A 27,198-nucleotide genomic window follows, 5' to 3' on the forward strand; every position below is an offset into this window, starting at 1 on the left:
CGATAGTACTATTATCGACAAAATATTGATAGTGCAATCGGTAGTGACATCGTTAATATTACTAGCGATATTACTGCCACGCGTGTTTATAGCTTTGTTTTGAGGTATTCGGTTTCAGTCACCCAAAAAGGACTGTTAGCAACGTTTGACGCAGACGTGCCGTAATGTTTGAGAAGTTTTATATTTGTTCGAGATCATTCTGTTAAGACACGCGCCGAACGCGAATAGTCAAGTTTATTCGATAGCTTACGCGAGCACCAGCGATAACTCTGGAAGGTTTGATGACTGATGTATAAAGAACGACGCGTTCCACCGATGATCAGATCACTCAACGGCTGACGACTGCTCCCGCCGCTATCAGTGCGCAGCATGTATCGCTTGTATTTTGAGTTTTGATTTTCTGGGCACAAGTTCGCGCAAACAAAGAGCTCCGTATTTCCCAGTCTTGCCGCAGCATTCTTCACCGTCACAACCACGTGACAATGCTATCGATAGTGGTGTGAATAAGGATGCGGTTGCTGGCCGGCCATATTGCCAAAATATTTGCGATAGCCTACTACCAGCTTCGCTTAATTTGTGAGCAACTTTTCGCAGAGAAATTATTTATTTCCGCCGTGAAAATGGCGAAATATATCCATCAATAAACTTGTATACAAGAGCAACCAATTACACCTTACAATTAACTCCTTGATATTTTTTTATTTTGAAATCATAAAATCCAATATCAGTTTGAAGCCGTGCAGTCCCACCACATGTAAAGGCTTCCTTTCCGCTACAGCTGAACAGTTTGACTTTATGATCATGTGTCAGCAAAGCACTCTGGCGAAGAACAGAATCATGTCAACTTTCTTGCCCTTCAGCCTGCTCCTACGGCTCCACTATGTACGTACCACACGCGCGGGGAACCAAGTTTATTTTGCGGTGAGTCCGCGCTGTTGGTTTTACACTATCGATAGTACCATCGAATTTTTTACTATCGATAGCGCTTTCGATAGTATTTTTCACCATCGATAGTTCGATAGTGACTCAGCTATCGATAGTATCGATAGTACCATCGATAGTTCTGCATCACTACTGCTAAGTCGTCATTTTAGAAAGTTTCTATCGCACAATTGGTTATATTTGCTTTCGTGTTGTTAATTATTATCGGAAATTGAGACGCAAGCAGCCCCTGTCGTCTGCAGACAGCGAATCAATGAATCAACCGGTTTATTTGCGTCTTACGCACACGCGATACAACTAAAATAGTTGGTAAGAGAAAAAAAAAAGCTAGTTTATAGCTGCCCGGCTAAGATCCTGCCACCCGTATACAGCAGCAAAAATACACAGAGGTCGGGACGAATACATCGCCGCATTTCGCACTCCCGTGCCTAATTGCTGCGGCTTTCCATGTACCCGGCACAGAAATCCTAGTGGTTTAGCAGCGAAAGTGTGGCGCTGATAAGCTGGAGGGCGTGAGTTCGACACAAGACCACGGCGGCTGCTATTCGATCGGTGCGTAGTTGTTTTACTGTTATGAGTGGATTGGCACCACCGATGTAACAGCGAACGCAACTCGTTTAGTTCACCCTGCGCACTTCTTTTTCGATGCCGCTAAACGTCGAAGAACGCTCGCTCCGCATTCAAGGCAACAGTGCAGCGACACGTGTGGGTGCGCCACCGGCGCCGTCGATCTTCATGGGCATGACAATGGCGTGGGCGCCGACCGGGGGAACGAGGCTCAAGTCGGCCAGGTTCTCCAGGATGTACACGTTGGCCGCCGCCAGCAAGTGATGCGACCTAGTGACGCCGTAGAAGTCCACCGAAGCCGTCTCGATGCCGACGCCCGCCAGGTTGCGCTGCCGAGTGAGGAACTCGACGGTTGCCGGTTCGATGGCCGGGAAGCGGCGAAGGCCGTACTGGTCCGTGCCGTAGAAAGCGTTCCGGTTGTTGTAGTACTGCGAAGTATAAGTCCAAAACGTGGTGCATCAGATTTCATACGGAATTGATTAGAAAACCAGCGCAAAACCACAGGACACACAGGAAGGGGACGCACACAGCGCTGAACTCTCAACAAATTTATTGTGAATTCACAATATTCACAATAAATTTGTTGAGAGTTCAGCGCTGTGTGCGTCCCCTTCCTGTGTGTCCTGTGGTTTTGCGCTGGTTTTCTAATCATGTACAACCAACAAGCCCAGCTCTCCGCACTTTTGGAATTCATACGGAAGACCATATCCATGCGTATACACCCGCCCACCCTCTTCCGCGGTTTCTGAACGAAACCGATGGTGCACAGTGGGGACGGTGTCCTGGCTTACCGTGTTTACTCGCAAAGCTATCAGCACTGCTTACCACTGGATAACGTTGGCTGATCGAGTTGTCGATAATGTGGGCTGATATATACAATACAGCGCAAGCCCGCGGCTACCTGGAATAAAATGGCCGGCCACCTTTGTACATCAACATATTGGCCTCCAGAATAAATTTCATTGCACTACCTTTCTTTATGATTGGTCTAGGAAAAATCCATTGAATTATATAGATAAGGCCAGAGGATAATGTACAGTTCGTCAGCAAAGTTTAACCTCGAACGCTCCGCAGCGTGGCCTGGACTGGTTCGACTGATGCCAGCCGAGAAGTGCTGGGCGCTGTTATCGAGATAATACCTCAGTATGCTTGGATAGTATCTCGGCATGCATGTAACATCTCGGCAAACAGAACCCAAAGCTACGCGGCGCTGGCGTCAATCAAACAGTTTCAGGACACGCTACGGAGCGTTCGAGTTAAGCTTGCTGACGACTGTACGTACGTTCACTATCTTGCAACGTGAAAGCATAAGCAAGCTGTACTTAGAAACTCGGATTCCGCGGAATAATCATTGCTTGAACCTTGCCCTTTATTGTCATTAAAACACGCTCGAGTCTCCGCAACATGGAACACAGCACGTAGTAAAGGAGACTGAGTCATCAGAAAATGCTTCGGAAAAGTAGCGCAAGCAGGATGGCAGCATTGTATAGGGCCCCTCACTCCCCCTTAAATGCAAACAAAACAGCAGTTTGTGTGGTAATCCAGGTGATTACTCAGAAACCCAACTGAGCGAATGAAAGCAGGCGCACAGTATAGTTTCGACTTCGCTGACCTGTCATATAGTATGCGTGCTTGAGAATGCAACGTTTCCTGTGTAAATCACTCTTTTGAAAAGCATTTAAGCAACGATACAAAGTTTTGTCACATAAATAAAAGGTATTCCGTATCAACACTCCACGATAACAAAGCTCAGTTCCCCACGTCAGAAGGCTACGACAAAATTTATGACCGAAGGCAGGCACGAGGTTAAAAAACATCATAATAACCTACTTTTCTTGCACAAAGCACCACGTGTAAGGGCACATAAAATACTTGCGCAAAGCCAGTTCCATTATTCAGTGCGCTTGGAGGAAAGCTGTCGAAATTCTCTGAAAGCGTTCGGAGCCTTTTGCCTAGCGCAGGCACAGAAATGCGTCCTTCGCGCATGCATTTCCTGTATCTATACATTGTGTGCTCCCTGGAATAGAATTTGTCGCAGGTGCTCTTTCTGGCTCATCTCTGCCCTTGTGGCGTCTATGAACGCTTAAAAGATAACAATGCGCGATACCGGGAAAGAAAAATTGAAAAGAAAATGCCAGTCACAAAAACCGAGTGCGAATCCCGGAGTTTGGGGCTTACACGAATTTAACTGATTTTGGGGTTTTACACGCCAGAACCACAATGCGATCATGAGGCAGGCCGTAGCAGGGAACTGCGGACTAATTCTTTAAACGTGCACATGAATCTCAAAGGAATGGCCTGACCTGTGGAATGGTCTATGTGGTGTCGTCCGGGAGTGTTTAACGGAACACTCTAACTCACTAGAAGATGACAGTTCCTTGTAGAATATGTGCCAAGAAGTGCAAGCCCATTTTTGGTAGGACGAACTTGTTAGGGCGAGCGAAGGGCCAAAGGGCACGTACAATCCTGGGGTGCTATGCAGGATGGCCCGAGCTTCTCGGGCACACGAGTTTGCTCGGAGCTCGCACAACGGCGGTCATGACAGGAAGACAGTGTGGAGCGCGCGATTGCAGCGTTGATAAAAACGGCTGCAAGAACGAGTATGGCGTCACATGCGCATGTGCAGCGTTTGCGGCGGTTTTCAAAGGAACACCGTGTGCGTAAGGTCCCTAGATAAAACAAGTTGTTTTATCTAGGGACCTTACGTGTGCGAACGCGTCAGCGCCGCCACTTAGTCCACATTTCCACAGTGCAGCGACGTCAGCGTGATTGCCGCGCTATCTTTTTGCCAATTGAATATGGCACCTCCTACAGGCGTGTTCGTGGGCGTTTGTCTTCTCTCGGGCAAGTTCTTTCATTCCATCGGCCACATGGAAATTTCCAGTCCGCCGCGCTGGTATAGCGTACGGTTCGTGGCCAAAGGTCGCGGGTTGTCCCGGCCGCCTCTTTCGAAATGGTAGGGCGTGTAAGTTCGTTAAAGAACACCAGATTCGTTCCACCGGGTCACTCATAATCATATCCGCAGATATTATTATTATATGGAAATTTCCACTCTCGAAGATAACAAGGGCGCACATGCAGCACTCTCGTGCAGCTCGCTCGCTTCCTTCGAATATTACAGATAAACAAACGGACAGGTTACTGTACTTACATTACACGTCTGAAGATTTTTCTGCAGTAACGAGCCGATAGAAACAATGTCTCCACAAACAAGTAAATAGTAACATTTCTCGCCACAATTGCCACCAGGGGCGCTTGCTTCATAGCTGTGAGTGGTACGTCGTGAGAGCGGTGGAATTGAATGCGAGACATTGTAACCACGTGATAATATAACCTTCAGTTCTTCGTGCGCATGTGTATATTCTGTGCGATTACGCTCATAGATGAATCGTGCCGCTCGCTGGCGTTGAGGCGTGAGCACTGCTCCTCGGCAAGAGCAAACGTGGTGGGCGGAACCGATCTTCGCCGCGGGCATCTGCCAATCAAACTGATTGACGCACGAACTCGGGCACAAACTCCGAACAGGCCCCAGTTCAACTCGCGACTGTCATAGTGCCGGTGTGTCTGTCAAGCGTTTCATGAGGTGGACGCTAAGCAGCAGCTTCTTTGCACATATAATGATTTGGTCAGCTTGCACTACTTGTGCAAGGCGGGAGCCATCGGAGAAGGTTGTGATCACCTAGGTTTTTTCAGCTTTTTACATGGCTCGTCTATTCAGTCTGCTTCGGAGTGAAGACCACGTCAATTTGGTCTCAATTCTGATGGTATTAATTAGCTAGATCTTCATTAACATGATATTGCAGAGGTCTGTCTCAACTGGTAGTGTTTTATATACCGCGACATTAATTTTCCAGGTTTAATTAGCAATGTTTTAAGTAGCACTGAGCTGATTAGACTAATTCCAATTAGCACAACCCGGATCAGCGTGACCTTAGTTAAAAATGTACCTAATTAACGTGATTTTAATTAGCCCGTCCCTAACTAGCGTTGTGTTAATTAGAATGGTACTAATTAACTCGGTCGTAGCTTAAAGGGACATTAAAGGCAAATATGAAGTCGATGTTGATTGTTGAAATAGCGGTCCAGAAACCTCGTAGTACTACTTTTGTGCCAAGGAAGTGCTTATTTTGAAATGAAATCACGTTTTAGTGGTCCGCATCGCGTTATTACACTTCAAATCACCCACCTGAAAGCGGTCTTTCTGACGTCACTGTTGCCGTGCCTAACGTTGCCCGCCTTTACTGCGCGGCGGCGTGCACTGGCGGCGTGCACCACTCGGGCATCCGGCAACATCACATGCATGCGGCATTTTGTCGAACTTTCTGTCAGAGCGACTTCCACGAGCGTGGAAAACACACGCGGCAGTACGCGATACCGAAACTACCACTGAGACGTGACCGCGTGAGCGAAGCCGGGCGCCGGACGAAGCGCAGTTCGGGGAAAACGGAACCTTTGAACCACGCGCCGTTCCCCATGGCAACTCCAAAGAGGTTCTTTTTTCCATGAATCAAACAGAAACGAACAAGCAGCATTTTATTACGTCTCTTGATGCACTGAAGGTCCTTTTTTTATTGCAGCTAGTTTGATTACTAGCGATTAATTGTAGACGGACGCTCTCACGTCATCGGGATCATTTCCAAAATGTCCCACTCGTGGCGCACGTCGTGTGACAATTTAGCTTAATTTCTCGGTAAGTAGGGCACAGGTGTTGATAATATTGCCGTTTTAGACGTTGTCATGCATTCAGCTTTCACTCTGACATAAATTGTTATTTGCCTTTAGTGTACCTTTAACACGGACTCATTAGCATGCATCAACGTCAAATTACAGACTTCTTTGCGTCTAAGTCTGTTTGAAATACGAGTCACGTGTATTGAACTGCAATAAAACAGTTGCGTTACTTTTTTTTTCGTGATCTCCGGAATGCGGTTATTTTGTTGCGTACCGCCGTACGGCGAGATGCTATTTCGCCCGTCACTTGTTTTGGGTAAGTAAACTGCGTAATATTTGCAGTAAATGCCAGCTGCGGCTATAACGAGATATTGGTCGTAACGAGCGAATCGCGGCGTCCCTTCAACTTCGATATAACGAGGTTATATAACAGAGGACCTTTTGTTGTTGTTTTTTCGTTTTTTTATATATACATTGTTTCCAGAAGAAAAACTACGTTTCTCGTGTTTACTTTTTTGTCCTCGAAATTTCTAGAGAATCAAAAGCCTTCCTAAGACATATTCAACACACGTGCGCGCTAGGTAATCATGCTTGACAGTGCATGTATATACAAGTGATACGCACTTTGGACCATCCCGAGCGGATGAGGAGTAGGCAGTTGTTCGGCAGTGGACCGTTCTGCGCCTCCCAGCGAAGGACCTCGGCGACGGGCATGAGGTAGCTGGCGTTGCGCGCCGCCTCGGCTTGCACGTCAATGAGCGCGATGGGCACCATGAGGAGCCGGTCGAGAGGTATCTCGGATGCCGACCAGCCGATCTTGCTGAAGTGCCGCGGAGCGTCCATGTGCGTGCCTCCGTGAGTGGGTGTCGAGAATTCGTCGAGCAAGACCCTGGACGTAAACCAAAAAAAAAAAATGGCGTTCTTGTGTAGGCCATGGTGTAGTTCTATATCCTGCGCCAATGTCGTTCTTCTATAGGTCTTGTTGTAGTTATAAATCCTGCGCTTTACGCAGCTCCACGGCTCCACTACCGTGAAACCTGAGGAAGTGCGTAGCACGGGGCAACCCAGCGATTCCCTCGGCAATCGCGCGTTTATCGAGGCGGTGGCGCCCTCTCTTTGCGACGTGGGTATCAGCTGGATGTATCAGAAGCGTTTTTCGCGACTTCTGGTAAGTTATTGCGATTATTTCTTCGTTATTTATGTAGTTTATGTTATTTTAGACCTTATCTTAGACCTTGTTAGTATAGTGTGCTCTGATTTTGAGCCATGTTAGCCTTGTTTTATGCCTCTATTGACCACTGCGTGACCATGCGACATGACACAGTGGATGGACGACAATGCGGGCCCTTAAACTGCTCTAATAGTGAAGCTTCCTATGCCTACCACGATTTCATGCCTGTGAGAATGAGAAGCAGGTAAGGCAGGGAGGCTAACAAGACGCCCGTCCGGTTTGCTACCCTGCACTGCGGTAAGGTGTAAAAGGGTGAAAGGAAAGACAGAAAAAGAGAGAGATGGACAGAATCACGCGCGCACTTGGGGGAGCACGTCAAGCCTACAGGCAGTCCCACAGATCTGTTGACTCTAGGTATTTCAGTAGCGCGCTTTCATTGCCTTCTTATGTGCCTGTGAGGGAGACATATGTCATTGTTATGGTCCTGCTAAAAGAACTCCTTTCACGCCAAACTGCATTTAGTAAACGGGTTTATGCCAATACCGTTTAGCGTCAAAGTAGTTCCTTCAGCAGGACCGTAACAGTTATGGTCAACTTCACTTTACTGATTTTGTCTGTAGTCCGTGCATCTCCTTTTACATCAACAGGCACCAGTATGCGATAGTGTCTTGCGTTCTTATATTTTATTGACGCTTTATTAGTTCTGCGACATGGGTCTAGTGCTCTCGGATCCATAATAAACCTATCAAGTTCCGTTTTCGTTATTTTCGTTTATTTCTCCATCAAGTCAAATTTGTGTTGTCCTACACCTTTACGTGCGAAAAAGCTTTGCAACGTGAACTGTTGACTTGACTGTATTGAAGAGAACGGAGTAGTGTTCCATCGTAACACGTCGTACAAGCTTTGCTAGAACAGGGCCGCTATTTTAACAGCGGAGCTATTTAAGCTTAACAAACTCCTGCCGCATCGGCAAGAAATTATCATCATCATGAACGGCGCGCTCTCTTCGTCCTCTTGTTCTTCGCTCCCCGAAAATGTGCACCCAACGCGCGCTATGTGGATTTGTCAGAAGTGGGATGCAATAAAAGAGAGAGAAAGAGAGAGATCGAAAGAGTTGACAAAGAAAGGAATGCAAGGGAAAGAGATAGAAAGAGAGAGAAGGTACAAAGACAGAGGACGAAATTGACAGAGAGAGAAATAGAAAGAAACTGACCCAAAAAAGACATGAAAAAAAAACAGCACGACAGAAATAGAAAGAACGGGAGAGAGAAACAAAGAATGAGAGAGAAAGGAATACATATTATAGTACAGCAAGAGAGCGGGAAAGCGAAGTGAACGAAGAGGAGTGATGTGAGAGTGAGGAGGAGGAGAGAGTGTAAATCACGGCATAGCCTTGTGTAGTATAGTTTGGCAAGGGGAAGGAAAAGGGAAGTGAGGGTGAGGGAAAGGGGGAGAAAAGCGGTGAGAGGTTAAGACATAGCACAGCGAGGGGTGAGAAAGAGAAGTGCGGGAGATGGGGAGTGATGTGAGGGTCAGGAGGAGGCAAAGGAGAAGAGATGGCAATACAGAAAGAGATACAGAAAGAAAGAAACTGGACAGAAAGATTAAGAAGAAGATTATGAAGAAGAAAGCTGAAGGAAGAGCTTACTTTGCTTTTGCCATGTGGTCGCGGTTGCTTGGCATGCGGCTCCGCTGTTTACGAAGATTGCACAGGCGTGGTACTGGCTTTTTTTTTCAGTAATTAAGGTACCGCTTGGTTAGCGCATTTAGTGGCTCGGCTGCTGCTTTTGCAAGAGCAGCATAACTAGAAGCACAAAAAAAAAAAGCAATGGAAAACATTCTGTACAAATACGGTGAATATTTGCGAAGTTTTAGGGCTTTCAATCGGAACTCTCCCATCTTATAATGCAAGCCGGCCTCCGCTACAGAGCGAGGAGCAGCAATGGCCATTGCATAAATTGCAACATATTCCACATAACACGGCTTCAATTCACACAAGACACAGACCTTGCAGTTCATATATAATACACAAACATCAAGCACTTTTCCTTAGGACGTACACACTAAACATTTTTACACCCTTAAGGGTGTAAATCGGTTTGTCGCCAGACGGACACCCTTAGGGTGTTATTGACTACACCCTTCAATTAGGGTGTTAATTTAACACCCTAAAGAAAGGGTGTTCAGCAAAAATTTTATGGGGTGTTAGGGTGTTAGCTCGTATTAACACCCTTTTGTATGGGTGTTGGAAGGGTGTACACGATTCCTTTCGCGTCATGTGTAATGGCCGAAACAGAAGCTCTAGGTGGTCACAAAGGGCGTCATGCATGTGTTCCTGCGGATGTCATTAATTCGGGGTGTACTACCGAATTTGCACAAACGCGTCTTCATATTGGTTTGGCAAAGGTCGTGTTCACATAAGGAGGGCTTGGTTGGAAAGACACCCCGAATTAGTGAAATCTGCAGTGATCCATGCGTAAGCCTCGTGTGTTCATCTGAAGCTTCAAATTCGGTCATCACCCACTTGTGCTGCATATTAAGGATCATGAAATGAAATCAGAAGTAGTACACACATATAAATATGTATATACATCATGTACGAGCATATGTACAAAGCAATGCTTAATATGGCTTCCACATCCAAACTGGTCTGCAAAACATAACACTTGATTTTCAAGAAATATTACATATTTATTGTATGCCGTGATACAGAAAGGTATAAAAAAATTGGTAAGAAACAGGCATGGGTAATGAACAAACTTTTTTTACGTACAACAAAATTCGTGTGATGTGCACTTTGACAACAAACATAAGCTGATCGAACCTGCCAATGAGGATGCCTGATACTTGAAAATGATTTGTTAAATTAAAATAATGAATTCCTTATTAAGATGTCTTGAATAGTCAAAAAATCTAAAACATTCTTACTGTGCTCGAAAACTAACAGACCTATGCATAATATCAACACTAAAAATATAATTCAAGCAAACAGATGCCGAAAATCGCCCGTTGTACTAAAAATTGCAAAACTTAAACGGGCGCTTTCTTACAGCAAACCGTTTCATTGTCCTTAACAGAAATTGTTCATGTTTGAGCTCGAGGTAGGGGAAATCTGCAAAACCGCAAGTAGATGCACTTGGACCCACTGGAACAACACTGTCTAGTTGATGCAACATATGGCACCTCTGAAATACCCCTGTCAGTAGATGGAGCACAAGGGATTGCAAGAATGTCACCCTGCATTGAAAAATAAAATGCATTGTGACTGTGTACTGCATATGCACCTTGTACTACAGCGCAAACAATCGTAAACACGTTCCCGCTATTTATTGTGTCCTTGTGTGTTCGAGCACTAATACAACGTGAATGCACACCTACTTCCCCAGACCCGTTCGCTACAGTATATTGTTCGCTACAGTATAATGTCCTGTACAGTGCAGAAAATTTAGTGCCAGTGTAATTGCATGCATAATTAGTTGCGCAGGGAACAAACGGCAAAGGGAACAAAGCTGATGCTATGGACGCTACTGGTCTGCCTGTGCATTAAAAAAAGAAGGCGCACACAGTGGTGAACCTTTTCTACAGCTGCTTCTGTTTTACGAGCTGGAAAAAATTGTTAATATATGGAGCACCTACTAGCTCTGTGATCAACCTAGGCGAAATATTGTGCTGTAATAACTGTCATATACGCAACAAATGAAACCAACAGACAATAATAAGCGCTGTCTAACAAAGAAACTAGCCCTCGAACAACTACTTTCCTTTAATAACAATTATAGTTGTGTACTTGATCGGTAGTACATAGGTGTGTGCATGTATTCAGAATTTCGAATACGAATCAAGTATTTCGATAATGTATAATTATTAGCATATCGGGCTAAAAATGTGAAATCACGCTTTTTGGAACATTCGGACAAATTCGAACAAATGAAGACTTGAGTGCTACGCATTCATGTCTTTCAAGTAAGATATCACTAACACGTAATCGTTCTAAGCCTGCTAAGGTTAAAACGTAATTGCGACGAATCGCCAACCAAGACTATACCCTGTCGTCGTGGCTGGCCATATGCATACCGGTGGGCGCATGCCGTGATCACGATTTGTCGCGGAAAGATTAACCGCGTCCCTCAAGTCGTGATATGGCCGACGCCACGCAAAAGGTATTTCGTCCTTTGGGAAATCGAAAGGCCTATCAATAAGTCTGACTTCAGCGCGAATGCATGCGGCAAAGCCTTACAGATAAACACCGGAAAGCACGAAAAACGCGGTTACGGCCATCTATGAACTTGCCAGTACGGCACAGCCCTATAAAGAAAGTGAAGCCATCTGCCACAGCGCTGTTGTATGCGTGCTGCGCGGATTAAATAGGTGACGAGCCAAACGCGCCTGGCCGCCATTGGCTGCCACCTTCGTTCCTTGTGATGAACCGCGAAGTACGCGTCCGTCGCGGAAACTAAAACAGCTGACCCTCGCAAGGCCTTTCGCTTTCCCAAAGGCCGAAATACCTTTTGCGTGGCGTCGGCCATATCAAGAGTTGAGGGACACGGTTAATCTTTCCGCGACAAATCGTGATCGCGGCATGCGCCAACCGGTAGGCATATGGCCAGCCACTACGACAGGGGCGAATCGTAGCAATTACGTCTTAACCTTAGCAGGCTTGGAACCATTACGTGTTAGTGATATCTTACTTAAACGCGGCACCTGCGCTCTGATACGCTCTGATAGGAGAGGAGCGGGTGCGAAGAATATTCTACAACAGGGGGATCGGCAACCTGAAGCCCGCGGGCAGTATTATGTGGCCCCCCACACAACGTCAGGACCTCTCCCCCCCTCCTCTTTTCACTACCTATCTGAAGACCGACATGGCAGTTCTGAGCTCAAATGGGGTTAGACAAGAACAAAAATTGCTTGCAGTTGTCATTACAACGATTGTTTATAAATTGCAACCTTAGGAGATGCGTGCTAAACACAAACGTGATTTCCATTCCAGTTGTGTACGTTATTGTTCTTTCCACGAATTTGTTTTCTTTGACTGCAAACCGTCCATAACGCTGAGAACATGGACCGTCAAAATAAGTTGCGCCGCGCGCGATAGAGGCCGAAAGGGGAGGATCAACCGGTTGGAAAACGTGAAACTGCACGTGCCAAAGATCATGATGTGTGTGTATGTGTGTGTGTGTGTGTGGGGGGGGGGGGGAGGGCCCCCGAAACAGCACAATGCAGTGTTTCGTTTACGTAAGTTTTTTCGTATTTTCCTTGTTTCGTGTGCAGCTTAACACGGGCGTTATGAGACCCAACGTAGCCCAACTGTCGACCCTGTTGCATTATATAACCTAGGTAGGTGTCCCGCCGCATTGTACGAGCTCAGGCAGACATTCACTTACATCCGAGTATTACACACGCGCTTCGAGGTATAGTGACAAAATGGCTGTGCGCAGCGGTCCACAGCCAAATGTAACATGAAGCGCGTAACAACCGCTGCCCGTCACCGCGGACGGCGCACTTTCGACGCTGAAACTATTCGCTTCACTAAGGCAGAGAACAAGGCGCGGATTCGAAGCGCGGCCGGCGCGACAGCAAACATAGAAAGGACGAAAGAGTTCAGAACAACGGGTGCTGCGCTGCGCGAAATTCGTCGCAGGCGGAAGCGGCCGCCAAGCTTCCCTGTTCCATTTAGCAGTGAACCGCTCCGTACGTACAATGACATCTCACGCAAGACACAAACGCTAACCACAACAACATAAAAGAGAAAGCAGGTACTCGCCTGGAACATTCGTGATGATAAGATCCCATGCCGCCAACGATGGCGTCACAATGGCACGGCTGAATCTCGACGTATCCATTTTTGACAGCGTACAGCCACTTTCACTGAGAAGACGTATGGCTAACGCACAACGTACGGGCGACATCTTAGATCACACCACGCGCATATCAATCACAGCTGCACAACATATAAGTTAACACATCGCTGTACGCGAACGAAAACCAAACTATACCGCACGACGACGCACAACCACAGCCAAGCGAGAACGAAGCACAGCGCGGCCGGCGCGGCTTCCCCTGCAGGGTTGCCACTCACTTTCGAGTATATGTCGCCAAATGACGAGCAAAAAGTCGCCAAAAGTCGCCATTTTTTTACAAACCTCGCCAAAAGAGTCGCCATTCTAGATATGTGCATCATACCTAGTAATAAAAATTTCCTCTCACGTATAGCCCCATAGAATACAGTGCCATCCAAGACCCTTAAATTACATTGACGTTTCTCAATGCCAGTCGTATCGCCCGCTTCACCATGGGAGTGCATGGTGCTGCTTCTCCGACTAGCCGCAAGATGTGCGTGGTGGCGCAAGGGTGAATGAATGAAACGCTCATGATATCCTTCCATCCCTGTCCGCTCGTTTCAAACGTAAAAGTGTCGTAAACCTTGGGCGAAAACCTTGAAAGCGTTGTTTGCAGACAGCTTTACGTACCCTTATATGAATTAAAAGGATTATAAAAGGTTTATTGAAGGTAACACGACAGAAGTCTTACAGGAACCGATCATTAGTGAGTCTTACACCTTTTCAGTGTGAACTAATATGATACCGGACGCTACCGACCCTTTATTACAGTCACTTATATCTACACGTGTCAATCCGATGCGTTATTAATGAACAGGTAGGCAATGTAAAATGTTGTATAGCAATTGTTGTCATTGCACACGCTCACCGAGAACAGTGGAAAATGCCTCAATAAATATTTTTTTATTGCACAAATAGCCGCGTATCCTCCTCTCTTCGCTATTCCCAGTCTTTACCAGCTGAACTGGGGGAACTGCAACAGTGAATAAGTCGCCAAGCTATTCAGAACAGTTGGAGCATTGGCGGTACAAATGGTCGGAACACGCGGCCAACCCGTCGCCTAGCCCCTTCAGAAGCGAAACTTTTGAGAAGCTTAAAGCGCCGAAAGCTATTAACTTACAGTCAAACACTGTCCCCTCGCGGTTTACATTTTGCTAGAATGTCTCCGGGGGTCGTTCCCGTGCCTCCTGCCTCTAGATGAATTGAGGAGATACACACGAGTTACTGGACGGACATACGGAATGACGCGTAGTGTGCACACTCTACTGTTAGGTCTAAAACCAAGAAAAAATGCAGAGAATGTTGCCGCTCATTCGTTGCGAAGACACTGAGCTTAGGATGTATAACTCAGCGGAGACCTAAGCCGAAAATCGCCAAAAATTCGCCATGTCGCCATTCATAATTTTAGGTCGCCACGGGCCCCTCAAATTCGCCAATTTGGCGAAAAGTAGCCACCATTGGCAACCCTGTTCCCCTGGCTTCCAGGCTAAAAGCACCCCACGTGATTCTACGCGCTATCACGTGACTGCTGACTGTTTCCATCGCCAGGAGCGCTAGGAGCAAAGGAGCGAGCAGCGCACAGCCTTGGCTTCCGAGATGGAAGGTGCGCTATCTCGGAGGCGATGGCATAGTTTGTAAGAATGGCAGACTGGGCGTGTTGGTTTAGCATATTTGAAGTGTAAGGCGCGGTAACGACGACGGACAGTACGCACACGCTTGTGACAGCGCGTGATGGGAATATAAACTGTGCTGTTTTCGAAGTAAACATTGTTGAAAGTGGCGCTCTGTGTGTGTACCTTAGACTTCAAATACGATGTCATAGCGTGCGTAGTTCTCGCTCCCTCCCGCAGTTGCCCTAGTCTTCGTCTTTTCTCACCCTTGAGCAGTGGGATGGGAGCTATTATGGCAGTGCGTGCGCCGTGCCGTGCATTCAGCCATCATTGGGTTTACAGCATATGACGTGCACTTATTGTCATGCCGTAAGTTTTACGAGCATGCGCGGTCATGCACGCGCTGCGCTAAATCGGCGCAGCATGTGAGGCGACATGTATACATGCATGGAGTTCGTGGTGTCCTAGGAACTCTCTTATGCAAAGGTGAGCGCAGGGAGAGGGGGGGGGGGGGTGCGGCCGCTTTCTCAAGTAATCCGTAAGGGGGCGCCAATTCTGCCCCATACATTTACTCTGTCGAACCTCTCGCGTCATCTTTAATGCACAGGATTATGGCTGCGCATGCTCTTCGACAATAATGTCAACCGAGGACCTTCGATGGTGAATACGAAGCACAATTTACCTCCTACCTTTACCCCCGGTGGCCGTCGGGAGAAGCACGCCATCGATTCATTTTCATTTTTGCATTCATGGTTCATCCATGGTTGATCTGGTTTTGTTCCTTTCGGACTCGACAAAGTGCAAAGGAGGGGGTGGGTGCTGCAGTGAGACTTGCCCCTCCCCCCCCCCTGATGGAAAAATCTGAGCACGCCTATGTCCTCATTTTCCTCGTTCGGTAGCGAGGTGCTAACATTATTGTTACTCATGTGTGTCCCCTTAAGGTGACATTGATTTCCTTCCTAGTCTTTGCTTACCTTTTCCAAGTGCTTCTGTGCGGAAATAACGTGGAGAAATTGTGCGGCCAGTTTTTGGCATCGTATATGGAACCGATAATGATTTCCCTGCAGGTTTCCCTTGCATGGATGAGTGGTACGAATTCGGGTGTCGAAGTGTTAGCTTCCGTAATGTTTACATTAGCTGGCTAATTAGTACCACAAGGCAAGTGTCATTGTGTCCCATCTTGTTTAATGGACCTCAGTGAGGCCTCGGCTTACTCTAATGTTTGTGGACGAAAAATTCATATCACAGATACATTTTCCACTGCACGCGCGTAAACAAGTGGGTCGTGAAACTTTATGCATCAGTGTGTAATGTATGCATATTTATGTATGTCAGAATTGCATGCTCTATGTTGCATACATTCCACATGTACAATTGTACTATATATATTAGCCTATATCTTGGTCTGATCAAAGTAATTATTTTTTTGTCCGTCTTATTGGCTAAGCGAACAATTATAAGTGTTCATAACTTGTAAAAAGTGTTCATGCCGGCGGGATGCTTTCTGTCCCACTTGCAGCTTTATACCCAGAAAGTTTCTGTAATGAATTCAACTTTTATTCTAAATTGCTTCTACATTTGTATATGTGCCCTCGTATAAATGTTCATGCGGTTGATATGTATAGTGGAAAATATGAAACGGTAGGGCACACCTCGAGCCTATGCAAAAAAAAAAGTGTTTGCTGATTTTCTTGTGCATTTTCTCGAGTCTTGTAGTATTTTGTGAAGCAATGATACTTCGTCATTTGTCTATGGTATGGTATGGTAAACTTAACTGAGGCCCTGCAGGGCGTGTCTCAACACGCAGCGGGCCGCTCCCACGTAGGGACCGTATGTGAAAATGAAATATAGGGACCGTATGTGAAAATAAAATATTACGAGAATTAACATTGTGCCAATGGCTCCACCATTTCCTTGTTTCCGTAATGTCACTGACATCGTAACCTTAGAAAAGGCAGTACAACAACAGATGCATTACGCAATGCACGCGATTTTAATATGCATGCATGGATGCAGCTTAGTGCTTCAATGTGTACCCTTCACTTCTTCCATTAACACCCTTATGAAAGACATTAACACCCTTTTTCCGCGCACACCCTTCTCTTAGGGTGTATATAAAGAAAAAAGGGTGTTGTGCAATGGATAAAAGGGTGTTAATGTCATTAACACCCTTTTTACACCCCTAAGGGTGTAAAAATGTTAAGTGTGTAGTCTGCATCTCAATACGAAAAAAGTTTGCGAAGAGGGTATAAAAAAAGAGTTATATGGCACAGGTTAAAAGTAACATGTTATTTTTGGAAAGAGGGATATTGTACGAAAGAATCGGAAAGAAAGCCCTGAAGTGAATGATACCTACACGTACCTACACAACGGAAATCATATGAACATATAGCAAGGTTACTCATGCGTGCATGGGAATGAGCGTGTCCGTGCGTACGTTATGTGCGCTCGCACACGCACATACACACATAACCTAGACCTGTTCGATAAGGATAACATTCGCTAAGATACATTTGAATGTGTACCTCTAAGTCTAATAATAATGCCTGGGATTTAACGTCCCAAAACCCCGATATGATTATGAGAGACGCCGTAGTGGAGGGCTCCGGAAAATTCGACCACCTGGGGTTCTTTCACGTGCCCCTAAATCTAAGTACACGGACCTCAAACATTTTCGCCTCCATCGAAAATGCAGCCGCCGCAGCCGGGATTCGATCCCGTGACCTTCGGGTCCGCAGTCGAGCGCCATAACCACTACACCACCGCGGCGGGGCACCTCGAAGTCTTCTAACTAGTGATGCAGAACTATCGATGATACTATCGATACTATCGATAGCTGAGTCACTATTGAACTATCGATGGGGAAAAATACTATCGATAGCGCTATCGAGAGTAAAAAATTCGATGGTATAAAATCAACAGCGCGGACTCACTGCACAATAAACTTGCTTCCCCGCGCGCGTGGTACATAGTGGAGCCGGAGGAGCAGGCTGAAGGGCAAGAAAGGTGACATAATTGTGTTCTTCACCTGAGTGCTTTGCTGACACATGATCATAGTCAAACTGTTCAGCTGTAGTGGAAAGGAAGCCTTCACATGTGGTGGGACTGCGTGGCTTCTAAATTGATATTGCATTTTATGATTTCAAAATAAAAAATATCAAGATGTTAATTGTAAGGGGTTACTCGTTGCTTTTGGATACGAATTTATTGATGCATATATTCCACCATTATCACTGCGAAAATAATTAATTTCTCTGCCAAAAATGGCTCATAAATTAATCGAGATGGTAGCAGGCTATCGCAAATATTTTGACAATATGGCCGGCCAGCAACCGCATCATTATTCCCACCACAATCGATAGTATTGTCACGTGATTGTGACGGCAAAGAATGCTGCAGCAAGATTGGGAAATACGGAGCTCTTTATTTGAGCGATCTTGCGCCCAGAAAATCAAAACTCAATATGCAAACGATACATGCTGTACACTGATAGCGGCGGGAGCAGTCGTCAGCCGTTGAGTAATCTGATCATCGGTGGAACGTGTCATCCTTTGTACATCAGTCATTCTTCTTCTTTTCTGGGGTTTTACGTCCCAAAACCACGATATGATTATGAGAGACGCCGTAGTGGAGGGCTCCGGAAATTTCGACCATCTGGTGTTCTTTAACGTGCACCTAAATCTAAGTACACGGGCCTCTACCATTTCGCCTCCATCGAAATGGGACCGCCGCGGCCGGGATCGAACCCGCGACCTTCGGGTCAGCAGCCGAGCACCGTAACCGCTATACCACCGCGGCGGACTTGTACATCAGTCATCAAACCTTCCAGCGTTATCGCTGGTGCTCGCGTCAGCTCTCGAATAAACTTGACTATTCGCGTCCAGCGCGTAATCTTAACAGAATGATCGCAAACATTTGCAAAGCTTCTCAAACATTACGGCGCGGTCTGCGTCAAACGTTGCTAGCAGTCTTTGTGGGCGAAACCCGAATACGTCAAAACAAAGCAATAAACAAGCGTGGCAGTATTATCGCTATAGTAATATTAACGATGATACTACCGATTGCACTATCGATAGTTTCTTGATAGTAGCACTATCGATAGTTTGTTTACACTATCGATAGTTTCAAAAAAACTGTCGATACTATCGATAGTCAATTTACCGATAGTTCTGCATCACTATACTTCTAACGCGAATATCGAAGTCCTCGCATATAATGGCCTCACCGCACAACGGTTCTTCGAAATACGACAGCGCTACACCAAGTAAAGTCGAAGTCGAATGTTTCGTTCTTGGGGAATTCAAACAGACATTGGAATTCTTGTCGGAAATTCTTCTTTCCACATACACGCATCTGTTAAGAGAACGATTTGGCTTCCTGGTCCACCGTGGTGGATCAGTGGTTACGGTGCTTGGCTGCTGACCCGAAGGTCGCGGGTTCAATTCCCGCCGCGGCGGTCGCACTTCTGTGAAGGCGGAATGGTAGAGGTCCGTGTACTGTACTATGTCAGCGCACGTTAAAGAACGGATGGTCCAAGCATCCGGAGCCCTCCACTATACGCCTTGGCCCTTAATCATATGGGGGTCTTTGCACGTAAAACACCAGATATTAATAACTTCGCTTCCTGCTTAACGCGATTTCTAATCACGCAATCTATTTTTATCGCCTATATGTTTATTTACATTTTCTGGCGCTTTCATTGGTCGGACGTTTACATTGAGAACATTTTGTGGACACAATAGTTTCGCCACCTTTCTGCTGTCCAGATATTTTGTGTCAAGGATTACGCGACCAAGCCGGGCGGCTAAACATAGATTTTCTTCACGGCGTCTTATACTGCAGGCGGCAGGGCGCGGCGTGCCAGCTATGTTTAGTACGGCGCAAAGGTGTCTTCGGAGAAGAACGACGCAAGAAGGCGCATTCGAAAGGGTTGTTTTCCAAGCGCGAGTCACACTTTACTTTCCCTGCAGAGGTGTTCTTGGATGATTCGAAAGTACAACTTGCCGAGCCCTGCGAAATTCTGTAACAAGCTTCTTGCGTGCTTTTTTGTTCGTTTGTATTTGTTTGCTTTCTTTTTCATCTCTCTCTCTCTCTTTCTCTCTCTCTCACCCTCTCTGTATTTTCCAGAGGTTTATCTTGCGTGAAATCTTATCACAACATTTTCCCGTACGTATATAAGAGCTTCGTTGTTAATCTCGCGGATTACGCTGTAGAGATAACGATAAAGCTTATGACTTTGTAAATATATTTAAGTGCGGGCAGTGTAACCCAATATTGGGGTAAGCACACTTGACAGATAACTCGTGGTTGAATTTTACTGAAATATCACAGCAAAAAAAAATACTCTATGTTTAAGCACCTTTTAATGAAAGGTTTTGTCTCCGTGAATCGGTGTTTTCATATACAAAAAGAAGAAGAAACATTAATCGAGCCCTTCACAGAACTAAATACTGCACTTGCCTCAGCTGTAGTCTATAGAATGTAGTGCTTATGTATCGCAAAGCTTGAGCCAGACAGATGACGCACTACGCGAATTCTATGATCATCTCCAAGAACGACAACGAGAAAACATTGTCATTGTACTTCTAATTGATATTACATAGTAAATGAATTCCGGGGTTTTAACTCTATGAACAAAATGATTACGCTGCACGCTCAAGAATTTTCTATTTTAGACCACCCGAGATCCATTCACACGCATCAAACGAGAAGTATATGATTTTTTTGTCTATTTTCCTTCATCGAAACATAATGGATCAAATATTTCCCAAGGCGTGCTCTTGCAAAAAGCAAGAGAAGAAGGAGGAATAAATAGACGAAAGGACAGGGAGCTGGCTAGTTTTCAGACCGGTTGGCTATCCTGTGCTGGGTAAGGGGAATAAAGGAGAGTCGGAAAGAGTTGTTGAAAAGAAATGATAGACGAATAAAAAGAAGGAAATGAAAAAAGAACGGAAAATACGGCGCTGCTTAAATCTGTCTCTAGACGAGTTGTGCACAAAAAATACGAGTGCGCGCTAATCTAATGCTCCAGCGTCAGACATTGGAAATGGATGCTTAATCTCTTTTGACTGAAGAGAGGTCTTATCATTGCTGTAAATCCATCCCTTGGGCTCCCAAGGACGTTTTCTCTCAAGGTTATATCTTGCAACTAGGTAACTCACATTATAACGACGCAGTCTCGCCGCGCGCAAAAAACTTTCATAATATGTGACTTGTCCAATGCATCTGCCGCATCGATCGTTTCTGAATAAGTACAACCCCACATTAATATTTGTAATCAGCCATGCCGGCCATGGCAGCTTAGCACGTAGGGAGCCGCGCGGCTAAGCCCGTGGGCGGGGGCTTGAGCCTTCAGTCGACACCACAGCTGATTGTATATGACAGTCAAATCAGACAGAATTTTCCCTCTGCCTCATGAAGTAGCTTTAGGAAGGACTGGATTATATAATCTAACATTAGTGCTATCAGAGATGGCCGATAGATTATGCCGGTATACAGAGCTAATACGTGTGCCGCTATAGAAGTGCGTGGCTTGAGGTCTTTTTTACCACTAACTGGCCTTTGTAGACGCTAGTTCATGCTTCGTTGTATCACAAGGATTTAGAAGTCGCCAACACGACGCACCAGTCCTCGACGTCATTGGACTGCACGGTGGCGTTGATGCGAAAGCGTCCGTCTTCGTCCCAGTAGACTGTGCGATCGTTGTAACTGAAGGACAAGTCCACCACTCGGCGGCCTGCCCACGACGTGGACGGCGGAACGCAGGACTGCTGGCCGAACGTGACCACTCCCATCAGACCGGCGAGGACGACGGTACGCATTACGGTGCCGGCCATGTCTGCATACAAAAACGAACAATGCGTTTTTTTATGAACATGCTATCCTCCTTGTTTCGGGCATCGGTGACTTATTTATCGATCGGTTTCGTGTGTCCAGGAACAACACTGATGTGCAAATACCGAAACACACAATATTGCTTCTGACCAGCAAGCACACTGCCCTCGCAATATCTTCCATGCATTCCCCTTCCACCTAACGCCTCAACTCATTCCGAGCCCCTAAACATTTTAAATGCGAAGCATTTCTTAGCGAACTTCTGCGACTTTGAGCGTATCTATCTATCTATCTATCTATCTATCTATCTATCTATCTATCTATCTATCTATCTATCTATCTATCTATCTATCTATCTATCTATCTATCTATCTATCTATCTATCTATCTATCTATCTATCTATCTATCTATCTATCTATCTATCTAGCCGCCTACGACTTTGTGCTCTCCTGGTCGCTTGGTTAATCGAATGTACACCAAAGTTGGTATGGTGTAACATGACTGTATGACGAACATAAATGACAAGTCATAACATGAAAATCATGACACGCATGTCATGTACAGCATGGCTTACGTGCCACGCTCATGGTGCGCTGGCGGCCGTTTCGCTAGCTTGATATACACCAAAATTGGTATCTTGCGACATGACTGTGTGGCGAGCATAAATAGCACGAGTTAACACGAAAATCATGACACGCATGTCATGTACAGCATGACTTACGTGCTACGCTCATGGTGCGCTGGCGGCCGTTTCGCTGGCTTGATCTACCCCGAAATTGGTATTGGGTGACGTGACTGTGTGACGAACATAAAAACGCGAGTTAGCATGAAAATCATGACACGCATGTCATGTACAGCATGACTTACGTGCCACGCTCATGGGGCGCTGGCGGCCGTTTCGCTAGCTTGATCTACTCCGAAATTGGTATTGCGCGTCATGACTTTTTTCTCCGGCAGGATAGACGCGCTCTTATCCCACCGTGTGTCTGCTCCCTCCCCCTTCACCTTACTAGGGCGGAGGAAGTCGTCCTCATGATGCGTCGGACCGGGGTGTCCCTTACACCGGCTCTCTTCTAAACGTGCAACTGGTCGCATTTACCAATAGGTGCTACGTGTCCGTACTGCCTTATTCCAGTGATGCAAGCAGATGCATAACATCTTATATGGACATGCCAAGTCGCAACGCTCTCGTCACCCTCTGCAAGCCGGCCTTCGCTACAGTGACATGACCAGTTGTGACCACTGGATACATGATAACAGATTCCACAAGACACAACACCGGCCTAACGGCGCACATCTAATACACAAATACACACAAAATACTATGGCTTAAGGGAAAGTCTATGTCGCAATAAAAAAAAAATAACGTAAACGTTCGGTAACAGAGCTTGTTGTTTCCGTCGTCGTTGCAGTCGTCGTCAATACTTTATGGCGTATATGGCTTTTAAAGCAGCAGCTTTTCTAGTATCGGTGTGTCACTCGTTAGCGTCGCTTCCTAGGCCCAAGTTCTTTATCTCTACAGTAGGCAAACAATACAGGGCTCAGTGCATGGGCAAGGGCTAAATGTAAACAAGCTTGACAAAGGCCCCTGTCCCTCCGCAGTTCGTGAGTTTGTGACAGTTCGCACCCTACGAGATCAGCACACTAAAAAAAAAAATATCACAATACATCACTTTCGGGAAAATGGATCACTAGCAACTTGCAAGTCGTACAGTCGCTCAGTCGTACAGAAGAGGCCTCTTTCGGCAAAACATACAATTAACTAAATGAAAAAACAAAAAAATTCAGAATTGAGAAACGCAATATGGGTGGGGACTTGTGCGTTGAAGTAATCAGAATACAAATTCGTTAAATATTTAAACATTGCTCGAGACATAAACATCCCATAGTTAAATGTCGACACTGTATACCGGTGAATAATAAGTTCTTTACTCGCTTTTTAAAGGCAGCATGACTACCTTTAAAGTTCAATTTATCTGCAACGATGTTGAAAACGTGAGGTATCTGGTACATAGCACTTTGTTTTCAATAATTAGTTCTTATTTTAGGAGCTTGTGTTTTTGTTCTCGTAAACAATAGTGTGGTCTTTCGGTGCAACTTTCTTACCAAAGATTATTCTGTGGAAATTACTGGCGCGATTTAAAATAGTAAAGTTCATCCACCCTGAGCATGAAATGGTTGAAGAATAATGAAGCAGTTGGCACGTCCTGTAATTCTCCCCTTTACTTTTCGAAACCACGCGATATTTTCATTCGCACGCTAATTAGCCTATTGTAATTCCTTTGAGTTGTCGTTCCACAGAGTATTGCATAGGTTACCTTAGTATGGAAGAGTGAATAGTACGTGCTTATTTTAACTTTAATGGGATTAATTGTGCTGTTCTCAAAAAGCGATTAACCATTCGTGCTAATGCGATAATCAGGTTATCCACACGTACGTTCCAGTTTAATTCATCCTGGAACCACACACCAGTAAATTTTTGTTCCCTGACGCGTGCAATAAAACTTCATTCAAATTCCACACTTATCTTGCTTGTTCATACGTCGGAATATCATGTAGGTTTCTTTTGTTGTTGTATTTTTTTCTCATTCAGGCGTAGCTTATCTTCCTGTTATTTTTTTTTTCGCATTCCTATTTCGCAGCCTATTCTGCCTTAGCAAATTTGAAGGATGCCTTAGATTGTTATTCATACTGTTTTCAAGCGATAAATTGTCTCATGAAAAGAAGACGTTCGTATCATCAACGTTCATAATAAGCTGAGAGGAATAAAGTATTTTGACAGTGTCCTTTATATAGACAAGAACAACAGCGGCCCCAGTAGAGACCCGTAGAGTACTCCTTGCTTTTATTTTATCTTTGTGGACACTGTGCTATCACTTTGTACGTACTGATAGCAATCTTCAATGTAACTTTTGAAGAGTTATAATGCGGACTCGACGCACTCCTTATCTCGGAAATTTATGGCATTATAATTTGAATGGTACGGAATCAATCACTTTTGGAATATCAAGAAAGAGTTCAAGAGCGTATTTTACTTCTCCATATTCTCGATTATCTTATCTTTGATATACAGTAGAGCTTGTTCTGTTGATGTATTTTTTGAAACTCATATTGACTCTGTTATTATATACCCTTTACCAAAAAAGGATGCAAGTTTATTGTAAGTTACTCCTTCAAATATTCTTGATAGGAAGCGTGGATATTACTAAAATATTGATGTCACCACCTTTACGTACCACAGTGGCTTTTGCGAGCTTTACCTATTCCTGAAATATGCCCCTATTGAGGTTGAGGTTGATAATATAAGTCCAACGCACGACACACTATTTCTGATCAATTTCAACTGAGCAGGGCCTATTTCATCAGTCCCTGATGCGGCATTATTAAAGTGAGAGCCTTAGATGCCTCATCAAACACGAAAATTGACCGTCGCCGTCGGCGACATCAACACGAGTGATGCAAAAAATCATCATCACGTGATGACGTCGCCATGTGACATCGTCATGACGTCACAGATCGCCAATATGCATGACGGCGTCATGACGTCACAAGACGTCATCATACGACATCGTCGCTTGGTCAAACATGGGTCGAACACGGAGGCAGAGCAGAACAAGGTGAAGCGCGGAAAGCTTGCAATTCCCCCTATCTTGGAGGCAGTGAAATACCACGTTAGGTGCAGAGACCTTTCGGAGGGGGCGTGGAAGGATCAGTACATTGACTGAGAAGAAAAAGAAGATGAAAGGCAGAAAGCTTGCAATGCCTCCGATCCTGGAGGCAGTGTAAAACCACGTTGGGTGGAGAGAGCTTTGGGAGGGGGACGAGGGGAATAAATACATCGACAGGGGAGAAGAAGATTGCTTTCGCCTTCGAGTCGTCTTACGCGAGTGCATAAGAGACCCTGTGAGTTTTTCTTTGCGCTTTCTCATTTAGTTTTATACTTCAACTGAATCTGGAAATAGAATAAGGCGCAGTAGACTTATCAGAAATTGGAACACTTTTCGTATTTCCATCAGCTGCGACATAGGAGCCCGCGTTTATAGTATTCATTCATAACATGGGCCAACCTTTCGCCACTGAGTGTTTCACCATTAAATGTTAGGTCCTGCGTAATATGGCAGCCTTTATTCCTGTTCGTAGGCCCATTTATGACGTCTCATAATTCCCTCTGGTCGTTGTAAATTCTTTCGAATAGGCTTTCATAGGACATTCGAGGTTTCCTTATGTCTGAATTTCAAACATGTCTGTACTTCTTGCATTCAATTACCGCGTCTGTGTCCCGCGAGTGGATAAAAATCGTGGTACAACTTATTCTTTATTGGAATGTGCCTGTAGAGATCAGAATTTATCCAAGGCTTTCTAAATTTGTTTTTATTTCCATCACGTGAGAAATTCTGGTGGAAATCCTGCGTCATAATTAGCATGTAAGAGCTGTAGGGAGGTGCGATATAAGCTTCGTCAGAGTTATTTCGTCTGTAAACAATGCACCAATCTACCCCCTTTCTGAAATAAATGAAAAAAAAAGTCTTCCCGAGAATTGCTGTTTTTAATTCGATGGAAAAATGCTTGTGTTTTCTAAAAAAAAGAAGAGAAGTGAGGAAGAAATGATACAAGAAAGAATATGGAGATACGATCACTTATGTCATACGAAAAAATACCAGTTTTTATAATCTGCGAATTTAATTTCAAAACGCATATACCAAGCAGCGTAGCGCTTTTTGACGTAATCTCAGTAAGCAAAGTTATAAAATTTGCACTTCCACGTGTAAGTAAAAGCTCCTGAAATTCTTTCAGGTCTGCCGTTTTTTTTTTCTTTTCAAAGCTGTCTCGTGAGGCTGATAAAATTTCTCCGATAACACGTACGTGTAATTGGAGAAATTGTGACTCATAGTAGTCATAATTGCCATAATTGACTCATAACTTCCACTCATAGACAGAGAAAATATACAGAAAACGCTATTTGTCCCGTAGCACATCTCCTGACCTCATATTTCGTCGAGTTTCTTCGAAGAAGGATATACATCCCAGTTTAGTTGCATGTGTTATAATATTTTTTAAAAATATCTATGTTTTCAGAAATTACCATTTGGCTGGCCACGAAATATTTTACAAGGCATAGCGACACCTGTTTAATCTCCAGTTGCCTCATTTTATGTGCTAAATATTCCAGCGCACTGCAAAATGCAGGGGGCTAGCAACGGCTATAAGAAAAGATATCTACTCGCAATAATAACAACACAGTAATCACTAAGAGCAGCTACCAGAGTCTCGTCTTCTAAAATTATGTCTCTAAGAGGCTATAGCCATTCCATTTAGAAATACGTTGAAAGAAAGAAATGCGTTTTTCGCAAAGTACGTCTGCAGGCGACGAAATGTTAAGTGCGTGCACCGCGTTATCAGACGAGATACGAATCACGCTTAAATAAAGGAAATGTAACACGCTTACTTGTCTCTTTTCTTTCTCGGCAGCGGTGTATCTTCGGTCGTCGAGCTATAATTCGTTTCGCTTTGAGCACCTCGCTTGCCTCTGCGTTTATAGTTTTACACTCTTAACGGAATCGA

The 27,198-nt window shown here is 45.0% G+C and overlaps 1 protein-coding gene across 1 annotated transcript; it reads right to left on the bottom strand.

The window, feature by feature from the left end:
- Positions 1 to 1,268: 1,268 nt before the first annotated feature.
- On the bottom strand, positions 1,269 to 27,124 carry LOC119383653 (isatin hydrolase). The gene is made up of 4 exons (XM_049413091.1): positions 27,083 to 27,124; positions 21,426 to 21,639; positions 6,805 to 7,069; positions 1,269 to 1,937 (listed from the first exon to the last, which is right to left on the bottom strand). Exons 2-4 carry the CDS (start codon positions 21,635 to 21,637, stop codon positions 1,623 to 1,625), a joined length of 792 nt encoding a protein of 263 aa, XP_049269048.1. The 5' UTR covers positions 21,638 to 21,639; positions 27,083 to 27,124; the 3' UTR covers positions 1,269 to 1,622.
- Between the last annotated feature and the right edge of the window lie 74 nt (positions 27,125 to 27,198).

Source organism: Rhipicephalus sanguineus, chromosome 2 (genome assembly GCF_013339695.2).
Source record: "Rhipicephalus sanguineus isolate Rsan-2018 chromosome 2, BIME_Rsan_1.4, whole genome shotgun sequence".
In the NCBI taxonomy this organism is placed as follows: Eukaryota; Metazoa; Arthropoda; class Arachnida; order Ixodida; family Ixodidae; genus Rhipicephalus; species Rhipicephalus sanguineus.

Bases quoted from the DNA above. Each gene is read 5' to 3' on its own strand.
- LOC119383653 (XM_049413091.1), bottom strand. From the start codon at position 21,637: ATGGCCGGCACCGTAATGCGTACCGTCGTCCTCGCCGGTCTGATGGGA. The intron at 7,070-21,425 runs GTGCGTCGTGTT...GTTTACGTCCAG, and splicing joins TCCAATGACGTCGAGGACTG to GGTCTTGCTCGACGAATTCT. The intron at 1,938-6,804 runs GTGCGTATCACT...TATACTTCGCAG, and splicing joins TCCGCTCGGGATGGTCCAAA to TACTACAACAACCGGAACGC.